This window comes from Alosa alosa, chromosome 19 (genome assembly GCF_017589495.1).
Source record: "Alosa alosa isolate M-15738 ecotype Scorff River chromosome 19, AALO_Geno_1.1, whole genome shotgun sequence".
NCBI classification, from domain to species: Eukaryota; Metazoa; Chordata; class Actinopteri; order Clupeiformes; family Clupeidae; genus Alosa; species Alosa alosa.
In genome coordinates, this window is record NC_063207.1 from 14674301 (window position 1) to 14687289 (window position 12989).

At 42.6% G+C, this 12989-nt stretch overlaps 1 protein-coding gene across 4 annotated transcripts in view; it reads right to left on the reverse strand.

Annotated features, from left to right (window-relative positions):
• Positions 1-12989, reverse strand: part of slc24a4a (solute carrier family 24 member 4a) — a 37085-nt gene that overhangs the window by 5956 nt on the left and 18140 nt on the right. For 2 of the 4 annotated variants that reach the window (XM_048228472.1, XM_048228474.1), the window contains exons 3-10: positions 7621-7697; positions 5545-5619; positions 5238-5322; positions 4600-4703; positions 1592-1666; positions 1421-1446; positions 934-987; positions 642-727 (exon numbers count right to left, since the gene is read on the reverse strand). In XM_048228472.1, the coding sequence (XP_048084429.1) occupies positions 642-727; positions 934-987; positions 1421-1446; positions 1592-1666; positions 4600-4703; positions 5238-5322; positions 5545-5619; positions 7621-7697 (582 nt within the window). Of the gene's footprint in view, positions 1-584; positions 728-933; positions 988-1420; positions 1447-1591; positions 1667-4599; positions 4704-5237; positions 5323-5544; positions 5620-7620; positions 7698-12989 lie in introns of all 4 variants that reach the window. The other 2 variants (XM_048228473.1, XM_048228475.1) reach the window with 2 other exon arrangements.

Consider the following 12989-nt stretch of genomic DNA (forward strand, 5'->3'; position numbering starts at 1 on the left):
CACACCCACAAATACATTTACTCACACACACACACACACACACACACACACACACACACACACACACAACCCCCACACCCCCACCCACACACACACAAATGTACACAAGCACACCTGTGCTCCACTAATTCACTGATTTCACAGGCGAACACTTCTCATTAGGTCTCATGGGTAGGGAAAGCCATGGATCACATGACACATAAGCGAGAAGCCACATTGCCAATGCAGAGCAATGGAGCTGCACAGCACAGGACAGGAGAGTGAAAGTTAGCGCAACTACAAGCAAATATGGTGGCTTTTAGTAAGGCTAAAGAGACAGGCTTCACCACGTTAGAGAATGAGTTCAAGAAGAGAGAAAAAAAGGAAATCACCTCAGAGAAGCAGCAAAGACTTAAGAGTTCAGTTGTTAGGGTCTTAGGGACACAGGAAAAAATCATTCTTGAGGAACAGCAAATCCAACCATTAGTGAAGAATTAGCAGTTAAATTAAGCTCAGGATTAGCAAGTGGTTGAGTTAGCTGAATCAGAGCACTTGGTTGTTCGTGTTTGCTGCAGGCCCAGTGAAGCCGGTCTAGTTACCCTTACCTTGACACAGCAGAGGCCATGATGGGTCATCCATAATAGCCTGATAACAATCATTACCATCCTCCATCTCGCTAATCGTGTTGCCGTTTGCTACACTCTTGTCCTCCTTCCCCGAGAAGAAGTTCTGAATGCTGGTGTTGAACCTTGAGAGTGGAAAACACAATGTCAGCAATGGGGTATTGTGTTGATTTGAAGGATAGACTTTATAAGCCTGTACAAGCAGCAAATCTACACACAATACTGTCACACAGAACTGTGTTATTAGGAACACAAGTGGATTGCATTTGTTGAAATTATGTTATGTTATGTTATTATACATATTGTGTGAATATGTAGAGGATGGACTCACTTCATGATGATAATGTAGCCTGCATACATGACCACCAGGATCAGGCTTTCCCACCTTTAGTAATAGATAAAAAGATTGTGATAGGATTTAGCATGTTACCTATAAAAAATTACAAAACATGGTTTCTTGATTAATGCTGAACTACCTACAGTATAACAACTTAGCAGCAATAGACAACTACATTTTACTACATTTTATCAATAATTTATCACTGATAAACTAACATACAATGCTAATCCATTGCTAACCTAGCTGACCCTTGACTCCTCCTGTCACATAATAGTTCTCCATGGTGATCAATAGTTTATTAAATTAATAATAATAGGGTAACAATTTATTATCAATACATCATAGCTAAAGGAATACCTATGCATTAATTAAGCTGTTAGAAATAACTGGTAAGGTTTTCAATAAATTGTAATATTTTCTGTTCAATGTAGTCTTATAATGACCGCTGATACATAAATGTAAACAGATGAGCACTTACCAGACTATCTTTTCATCATATATGAACTGTGAAAACATGAAATGTATTTTTTAGTTGAAGGGACTAGGAGAGCAATTAAATATATTTTGTTCTTATCCCAGTTATCTTTAGCATGTAGCTTCAGCACTATGGTTAACATTCACTTTCACAAAAAATGATGATTGAACTCACAACAATGAGAGCCACCACTGAGAGAGTGTAGTAAAAGGAGTCTCGGAACACTGAGTACTTGGTGAGGAACACCACCTAAAAGAGAGAAAATAGAATAAAATAACTAGGACATAAGCGTCTCCCCCATCTCTGTAGACTCGGTGAAAATATCACTGCATTTGACATAAAAATACATTCACTCCAGCCTCGTGAGCATCAAATGTCACAAAGTGGAGCATTCATGAGGTGAAGGGCCTTTTAATACTATCACAAGGGCTAACTCAGCTGACTAAAAACACTTTACTGCTGTTCAAAATCCTTTCACACTCTCTCGCATTACAGTCTCCCGATCTGTGTGTGTGTGTGTGTGTGTGTGTGTGTGTGTGTGTGTGTGTGTGTGTGTGTGTGTGTGTGTGTGTGCTTCAGCGTCTCACATTTTTCCCTTTACCGGTTGTGTTTCCCACACCTGAGTTTTCAATCTGTGCTTGCTTGAGCTGCTAGCAGGCTGGCTGGCGCACTGACCGAGCATTTCACCTGCTTTTCCAGATGGCAGCACGAGTGGGGCATTTCAGAGGAATTATGTCGGAGTCACAGGAGATGCCCACGGGCTAGTCAGTGTTAACACTAGCAGACCAGCAACACAAGAACCCACACACGCATGGGTACACACACACACACACACACACACACACACACACACACACACACACACACACACACACACACACACACACACACACACACACACATAACACACACACACACACACACACAGATAACACACACACACACACACACACACACACACACACACACACACACACACACACACACACACAGATAACACACACACACACACACACACACACACACACACACAGATAACAGATAACAAACACACACACACACACACACACACACATACATACAGACAACACACACAGATAACACACATAGACGACACACTCAAACACCAGCAGGTCTGATGACTTTCCACCCTGGCATCTCTACCAAAACAAACCTCATGAAACTTATGATGTAAGTGCAGCGTGTTCATTTGCTCCGGAGGCAGAATGAGGCCCACGCTTAAAACATCTCGTCATAAATAATTAGCCACCCACTGCATAATGCTTACACACTGCAGGGAAACAGGCTGTGGCATAGATCTAACTCTTAATTGCTTGCCTTTAAAAAATGGAAGATAAACAAGTCGTTTGCCGGAGCACCTCATTTCAAAGGCTGCTGCGAAAACAGGGCACCTAGCACAAGTACAGTTATGCACTTCAAAAGCCTGAGTCAGGCAGTGCAACAAAAGAAAAGGCTTTTATGTAATTCAAAGGAAGTGTACATACGGTGGGTACAGAGAGGAATTTTGAAATAGTTACTTGCTGTAATAAGATGTTTGGATGTTTAAATGCCCACTGAAGTTGAACACAGCCGACACGACTTCATCCACGTTTGCTCCAAGTGTTCCACTCAGTGACTCAGTGTACACAATACAAAATGCTCAAATGAATGCTACACTTACTTTTTTATATATATATATATATACTCTATACATGTATATGCTTGACCTGCTGACCTGCTCGGTAAATTGGTACTGCCCTATATTTTGAAACAAATGACCTGGCCTTTGCAGGGCAATTAAGCAGATGGGACTAGCATAGTAGTGTTGCCTTGCCTTATCTAGCAGAAAGAAAAGCCAAAAATACTGTAGATGCGTTACGGTCATCAAGATATTGACCATATGCGTCTAGCAAATTATATAGTACTGTAACATTATCAGTGATATTCAGACATAGATGTATGCCTGTGCTTTTTCTTTCCCCAGAACAATCAGGCCTGCCATACCACTCACTAACAAGCCAAACCCAATAACTGCCTATGGGCTGAGCTACACCAGGCGCGTAACTGAAGCGTTCCGTTCACGTTGCGTCTGCTGCAACAATTAGCTTCTATTATAATCAATGGAAGTAGCTACACCAGACGTGACAGTGGGGCGTACGTTTGAAAAAAATAGACCATTCATCTAAAATGGATTTTACGCGTCGCGAACGGACCACTTCAGCTATGCGCCTGGTGTAGCTCATACCTATATATCTAAGGAGTCCACCCCTGCAGCCTGAAACGCGATTGGATGTGACCCATGTATCTAAGCCAATAAGAAAAAGCGTTCTCTTCACAAGGGACGTGTGTAGGTCTGCTCTATATACGTCCTTTGGCTTCCTTTCCAGTCCCATTTAATGAAGGCTTTTATCCAAGCTCTTTCTTCAACGGTATATATATTCCATCTGACACTGACCCATTCGAAAATGGATCCCATGGGTGTGCCATTCGTCATACACCCTCACCAGCTGTGTGGGTTCTGTTGCGCTGGCGTGCATTGGCTGAGCTGTGGCTTACATCGTAGTGATGGAGTTCTCTGAGTGACTTTTGGACCCCTACAGGAGCTAAGATTATTACTCTGGCATTGCTGCCTGTGTGCTTTAGCGGAGTGCTGCTGCACGGCCCATTGAAAAGACTTGAAGTTGGCACAAGGCTTCGGCCCATAGCTTTGTTGTGGAGTCTTTATCCACGAGCCAGCAACTCTTTTATGTCAACACGTCTAGAGAACAAGGGGATTCATGGCTTGCTGAAATGTGTCCAAAGGGACTCTGTGGTTGTGAAGTGTGTAGGCTATATATACAGTAGTATGCACTGTTCCATGCATTGTAGGTCATGCATATGCACTGATATGTGAACTTCACAGAGATGTAGGCTACAAAAGGCTATGCACATGAGCAAATTACATAGCATAGGAATAAATAGCCTTTAAAATGTCGGCAAATAATAAAGGCATACTAGAGGTTCCATCTATTTTCTATTTCATTTTCCCAAAGAGTTCAGGAAAACCTTCCATATTTTCCTGTGTTTGATAATCGTACCAACCTCAAAATGTCAGCTCCTCAAGCCTATTTTTCATCTCAAGTCAAATTCTTTTAAACACCTTATGCAATAGAGATCAGTGCAGATAGCGACCAACAGCTTACCTGCCCAGCGAAGATGCCACACACGCCAATGATGCAGAGGATATTGAACACAGCCGAGCCCACGATGGTGCCCACCCCCACATCTCCATGCGTGATGAACACCCCTGTGTAGGAGGGAGGACACAGGGTAAACATTAAAGAACACATTTTTATATCAAATCCTTAAGACTATATGCTGTATCTATGTCTGCATAAAATGATGCATAGTGGGGTTATTATTATTATTATTATAGATTATTTGATAGAGACAGATACAGTATACATAGATACACTGAAAACAATTATCTAATGCATGTATCGTGGTGTCTACAGCTAATGCTAATTTCCAACACTTGCGCCTAGAAGGGCTTTTATGATTAAATTATGAAATCTACAGTGCACACCTGAAGTCTTACAGGAATGAGGCCATGATTGAAATTAAATAGAGTTAATAAGTGTATTTAAATTGTGTGTGTTTGTATGTATGAGTGCATGTGTGTGCAGGTGTGGGGTGTATGTGTGTGTGTGTGTGTGTGTGTGTGTGTGTGTGTGTTGTGTGTGTGTGTGTGAGAGAGAGAGAGAAAGAAAGAAAGAAAGAAAGAAAGAAAGAAAGAAAGAGAGAGTGTGTGTGAGTGTGCATGTGAATATTCGTGCATCACCTATAATAGAAGCGAAAAGTTCTGGGGCTGAACTTCCGGCAGCCATGAAGGTGGCTCCTGCCACGTCCTCACTCAGATGCAGTTTCTGAAATATTAATCAAGGAGGGGGTTTTCAAATTCCACTTAGTTGTTTTCGCCCTCATGTAAATTATTGAGAGGAAGACTAGCCTCGATAGACAACAGCTCACTTTATTTCACAAACATAAGCCACAAGCAACAGCTATCCACACACACACACACACACACACACACACACACACACACAAACGCACATATTCTCTGGATATAAGACTGTCCTTCAACTCACCTCACATATCTTCTCCAGAGACGTCACAAAGTAGTCATCACAGACAATGGCCAAAGCCAGGAACATATAGAGTGCCTTGGGTCAGACAAAAAAAGATAGAGAAACAGATGATGAGATAGAGAGAATAAAAGTCAGAAGGAGAATGGATTGGAGACAGGCAAGGCAAGGCAATTTATTTTATTTATATAGCGCATTTCATACCCCAGGTAGACACAATGTGGTTTACATAGCTAAGGCATTACCTCAAATAAAAGTAAACAGGTATAAAACATATCACAAGTATAAAATATATCACAGTAGTAGAATAAGTAAAAACAATAAAAGCAATAAAATAGTAGAATAAGTAAAACAATAAAAGCAATAAAAAAAAACAAGAAAAAGCCATAGAGAAGAGGGTGGTCTTCAATTGGGTTTTGAAAGTGGCAATGGTAGGAGCAGTCTTAACACACACACACACACACACACACACACACACACACACACACACACACACACACACTCACACACACACACAATACCTTCAGAAACTGATGAGACCAACTGAATCTAGCCAACAAACTAAACCACAAACTGCAAACTGTTACATGTCCTATCCTGTGTTGAGCTACGTTGTGTTCTAACATACTCACATGAAACATGTTTTTATCAGTTCACAGCAACATGCTTGAAGTTTATGGCTTTTACAGTATGAACACTGTGTTTTGGCAGACCCAGTGAAGCTAATAGCGGTGGAAGTTATCTGAGGTTGTGCACGTGTCTTTTGTTGTGCAAGCCCAACTCAGCGCAGCGGTGACCGCACCAGCCAAGGGCAGTCTGAGCAACCGGCTGTTTTCAGCAGAACTGGCCACCCAGTCACGCAGGCCTGACAGCCAGATGACAGTGTATTTATAACTGCCAGCGGTTGCCCCTGCCCCACGGACAGAGACGGGCGACTTCACCGTGGGAGGGCCAAGGGTGTGATGTCAAATGTGGTGTGCTACCTGACTGGCAGGAGGGGGGATCAGGGTTAGTCTGCATTTAAAACACACACTCACACACACACACACACACACACACATACACACATGACTGTAATTCTTTGTTGCCATCAGCAACTGTACATCAACACCAATGTCCTTGACCTGTGGTGTGCCCCAAGGATTGATCTTGGGGCCACTATTATTCAACCTTGTTCCGACTTGGGCAAATCAGCAAGAACAATTTGATTTCCTATCATAGTTGATGACAACCAATTACTTACCTAATGACTACATATTGAATGTATATTGAATCTCTTTGTCAATCTATTGACCAAATTAACAACTGGATGTGTCAAAATGTTCTTCAGCTGAACAATGAAAAAACTGAAGTTATCATGTTTGATGCTGTTAAAAACTTGGTGTCATAATTGACAGTGGTCTGAGATTTAGGAAAAACCCAGTAGGGTTAATTGCTGCAATGGGCTTTTCACAGGCCTTCCTTAAAAGACCATCAGCTTAAAATACAGCAGCTAGAATTCTTACAAAAATAAAAAAAGATTTGACCATATTACTTCAATACATAAGTCCATGCACCGGCTTCCAGTAAGTTACAGAATTGACTTGAAAGCATTACTGCTTGTTTGTAAATCACAAAATGGGACGGGGCCAAACTACCTATCAGACATGTTTCAGCAATACACACCTTCCAGATCTCTCAGATCACAGGAGAATTATTAGTTTGTAAAAGCCGCTTAAAGAACTACACACGGTGAAGCAGCTTTTACTTAAGCTTTAACTTAGACCAAACTGTTCTCAGATGCTTTCTGTTCACTAATCAAACAACTTACTTTCAATCAGATGCATTCTGTGTTTTATGTACTTTACTTTTAAACTATTTTTAAATATATATTTAAAAATAGTTTAAAAGTAAATATATATATATATTTGTTATCTTTTAAAAATAGTTTAAAAGCTTCTTTGCTTTTGTGGAAGAGTAGCTAGTTCTTTGCATCACAGATATACAAAAATACATTTGAGGTGTGTCCTGCACTGTAACGCATCCCTCTCTCATGCACATAGTCATACACACACACAGGCAGACAGACAATTCTCTTACTGCAAATATGTGTAGTGCGATGGCTCCTTGAGCACGCTGTTTGGGGGTGAACACGTCCTCTGGAAACTCATGGATGGCTGTAGGGAGAGAGAGCACAACAATCACTCAACAGAACAAACAACATCACACACATCCACACACACACACTCTCTCTCTCCCTCACACACACATACATTGAAGTACACAAACGTCATCACACACATACACTCACACTCACACACCCTCTCTCTCTCTCTCACACACACATACACTGAAGTACACACACAACATCACATACATCACTCTCTCTCTCTCTCTCTCTCTCTCTCTCTCTCACACACATACACTGAAGCACACACATGCACACACGCACATTTACAATCATCCCAGGTGTAGGCATGAGGTATTGACACTAGTTCTTTAACACGTCTGTAGAGACATTTAAAAAAAACAACACCATATTGCTCAACTTGCTCAACTTTATGTGTGACCATATACACACACTTGTGTGCTGTCAATTATAATCAACTATCCCCCTCAGACACAAAGTAGGCAACACAAAATAATGAAATCCACGGATCAACATGGTCTAAAAACACACACTTACTCTTTAATTTACACAAAATAACACACATAAAACATACAAACAGCGTGAAACTGAGAGAAAGTAGCTTTAATAAAACAAACAGTGAGCAAGAAATTCAACACGCGCGCACACACACACAAACACACACACACACACACACACACACACACACACACACACACACACACACACACTTTGTTGCTGACTGACCAACTGTTTGAGTCCTGTGGGAGTGCAACACCTTATTATCCCAACACAACAATTACATAACCCTAAGCTACTGCCACAGTAGAAACGTGGCCCATGCCCAGGCAGTGCCTTTTGCCATGGCCCATGATGCCAACAGCCAACAGACCCACAGCACAGGAATTAGACAAGGCTGGCTGGGCGATGCCAAGCATGATGCAATCTGCTGCTCACGACACGCCGTGACCTCACTGAGCCCTTCTGCTCTCTGGGGACATCGGAACGCCATGCGCCACGCTCTGTGCTCTCCCTGCCATGACGTCATGCCTGCCCATGCCCGGCCATGCCCACTCGCGCACCCTCCTACCCCCACCCCCCTCGTGCACCAGACTTCACTCCGTCATCACCATCATCACTGCCCCCGTCCCAGAGGGGCCAGATTAGTGCCCGGCAGCAAGGAAGATGCCCGCTGGGTGGATCCCAAACAACAACAACAACAACAACAACAACTGCAAGCTACAAGAGGGGATGTGGGTGAGTATGGGGGGTATTACAGTCTAGCAGGACATGCCAGCCACTTGTAATCCACTGTGCGTGCTAAACTTGTGTTGGTCCGTTGCAAAAAAATAAATTAAATAAATTCAAAAATGTGACCTCAGTCAAGCCCAAAGGTTAAGTTGCTAAATCAGACACATGACGATGCAACAGAAGAATTTCTGAAGCAACGCACATATAGCAACCAGCTGCTACAAAGCACAAAATCAAAACAAACAAAAATAAGACAAATAATATTTATCCTGTATACATTAGGTTGGGGACAATCATGACAGTTTCTATTTGTATAGCTGTTGTCTGAGCACAACCCAAAGTTTAAAGGTACATTTTAATCTGGCATCATATGGCGCCAGTTTAATGAATCTCTCACCTGGTAGTAAGGCCTCCCAATAATCCTTAATGAGATCCTCTAATGTGGCCACTCTCTGAGTAGCACATTTCAGCAGAGGTAATTATGATAACTAGCGCATCTGCATAGTTTGGACCAGAGAAGGTCAAATATGCTCTTAAAACAGAGGCCATCAAGTAACCCGTGAGGATTCAGTCAATACGCCTCAGGGGTCTGCACAGGTCCCTGATCAGGCGAGTCATTACACTAATTAAAATAAATGGTTGTGACCTGCAACCTCCTTAAAAGCAATTAGGACCCAGTTCATAGGAAAGGGGGTGGGGGAGAGGGAGGGAAGGAGAACGAGAGAGAGAGAGACAGAGAGAGAGAGAGAGTCCCTTACTGCTGGATCACTGCATATGTAATCACAATCACCAAATCATCAACACAAACTGGCATTGTCTTTGTTTATAATCATCATTATTTGTCATTTTGAAGTTAATAGGTCAAGAGTCCAAGAGAGACATGCATATATGTAGCATCACTTCACAGTGTTAATCTATGAGGGGCTGCTGTTATCATAGCCTACTGTATTGCTGTGCAGCTGAGGCACGGGGATGAATGAGAACTGAGGAAGGCTGTGTAAAAGTAAGTGAGTTTAAACTGGCTCATAGAAGGGCACTGCCTCTATGGGCTAAAACATGCATGGGAGTCCACAGGCAATCTATCTTTGTCTTGGTCCTTGGTGGAGAGATGGCCACTATAACCACTCACCACTTATTAAGAGCCCTGATCACACCAGCACTGAAAAAATGACCACGTCTACTGGCCAATAAATCAGCCGCCACGACCCAATATGCAAAGCAGCCGTGTAATTTACAGGGCAGGACTTTAAGAGGATCCATGCAAATCACATCCACACACCACTGCCATTACTGCACACACACACACACACACACACACACACACACACACACACACACACACACACACACAAACGCATACACACACACACACACACACTACTCTATACACATAAATATCCCTTTCTGAAATTACTCTGTCAAAAGCATCAGCTACATCTCCAGTACATCTAGAACGTCAGCAACAGGACAGCGTATGGCTATTGGTGTACCCATGAGTGTGTGTTTATGTATGTAGTGTGTGTGTGTGTGTGTGTGATTAAAAAGTATGTGTGTGTTTCTGCAGTTACACATCCCTCCTACCCCGATCACATATCCCTCCTTGCCAACCGCCACCCCCCCCCCCCACACACACAGAGGACACAGCCAAGGTCATCTCCTGGGAGGAGAGGAGCATCTCTCTCAGGAGAACCACCACACATTGCACGACACACGCCCACTCTCTCTTCAACAACACACACACACACACTCACACAGAGACATATATCCCACTAAACCCTCTCTCTTTCACTCTAGCTTGCTCCTACACACAAACACACCATAGCTTTCTCTCATGCCTCCTACACGCATGCCATCTCTCTTTCTCACATACTGACAGAATCCACAATCTCTCCCCCTCCTCTCTCTCTCCCTCTCTCTCTTCTCTCTACCCCCTTTTCTCTCTTCCAGATTCACACGCTCTCCTTCAACCTTTCTCCAACTCATATGCACACTCTCACCCTTTCACTCCCTCTTCTCTCTCTCTCTCTCTCTCTCTCTCTCTCTCTCTCTCTTTCTCTCACTCACACATACTCACAACATCTCGGACTGAAACAATGTGTGCAAGGACATCGTAGCAAAACGACTGCTTCTATTTTTATAAATAGCCCCGAAACCTGACCTATGAATCTCTTTAAAGATTTATTTGAAAACAAGGGGTTTGAATTCCTAGGACATTGAACTGCAAGCATGTTTTGCCTCTAATTTGAATCATATTCAAGCTCAAGGTCTTTAAAAGATGAAGCACATTAAAAAGCAGAATTAATGCAGCACATTGGTCAAAGAACCTGGAGGCAATAAGGGACACAGTATACAGCATGGCAAGGATCTCAGCTCCATGCTCTCAGGACAAGAATGAGCAAAACAGATCTCAAGATTTTAATGGCTAAGCTAAGCTAAGTTAAAGTCGCTACATCAATGTGTACAGTTGCAGTGAAAAGGTTCAATTCAACCTTATAGAAGCACTGCTAAAATGTTATGGAACATCACTAGGGTGTGGTGACATCCCTCATAGTCATACCACATTGGCAGTAGTTTCAGACCCAACTAAAAACACACAGACACACACACATACACACTCTCACACCCACAAACATCCTGCTCAAATGCATCATCTCTCCCAAAATAATGCTAGCTCCCACAATGATAACAAACACACACACACACACACACACACACACACACACACACACACACACACACAGTGTTAGCTGCTAGGACCTGAGCCAACCCCTGCCTGTGTGTTCTTGCCTCTCAGGGTCAGAGCAGTATATGTGCATGCATATATTTAGAGGTGTATGTGTGTGTGTGTGTGTGTGTGTGTGGGGACTTGTTGCTATTTTGGGAGTGATGATGCATTTAGGACTGTGTGTATGTGTGCATGCAAGCGTGTGTGTGTGTGTGTGTGTGTGTGTGTGTGTGTGTGTGTGTGTGCGTGTGCGCACACGCTGACAGGCTCTTCGTTGCAGGAGCCTCAGGAACTGCACGAGCGGCGATCAATAATGGATGACATCACCATTACTCTCGCGGCGCCAGCCCACGACCGCTTTCATGCCAGGCTACCAGCGCACACAGGAGGGATGCAACAGAGGACAAGGATGAGGAGAGGAGGAGAAGAAGAAAGAGTGTGTGAGGGAGATACGTGTCACGATGTGAACAAAAGCCTTCAGAAGGAAGGACTTGTGAAGGAGGCAAAGTCATCCTTTGCAATACCACACAGTCATGACTAGAGCTGAACGATTTGAAAAAAAAAAAAATCTAATTGCGATTTTTCTGACAGATATTGCGATTGTGATTTTGCGAATATGACTTTTGAATGTCAATGAAGTGATTCAGTTCAATATTGAAAAGTCTCTTTAATTTATGCCACCCCTGATTGGTGATCACGCTCAGTGCACAAGAAGCACAGCACTCCCGACCAACTGTGAAGCTCACCAATCAGAATTTCTGTGCCCCTCACACACTATGCATACCCACCAACCAGAAGTGGCATAGTCAAGGAGGATGAAATGAACATAAAAGTCAGAAATGAGACAAAATTAACGGGGCACAATTATTTGTAGCTTTTGCGATTAGGCAATTGTGTTGTTATATTGCGATTACGATTATGATTGCGATAATTGTGCAGTCCTAGTCATGACTAACTATAAACTAAAATAATAATCACCACAAATTCCTTACATTAAGCAAACACATGAATAACTCCAACGCCAAAGAAATAACACCTCCTTTAAGGATAACCACTTAACAGAGTGATTAAAAGCACAGCTATATTATCTAAATTGAACCAACATTGCAATTACAAGATGACAATCTCACCAATTACTCACTCTCTGTTTCCTAGTACCCAATGCGGGAGATTAAAACATTTTAGTTTCCTGGTAGAAGTATCCGTCAGAAAATCTCCATTCCCGGTATATAAACTAGGACAGAACTCTTTCCAGTGCCAGAGGGAGGACTTTGATTCCGTCTTCTCCTTCTTAATGAAATGTTTATTGTGCGTTTACATCACAGAGCTAGCAAAGGACGTATAGATCTCTGCTCTTCAAAGGAT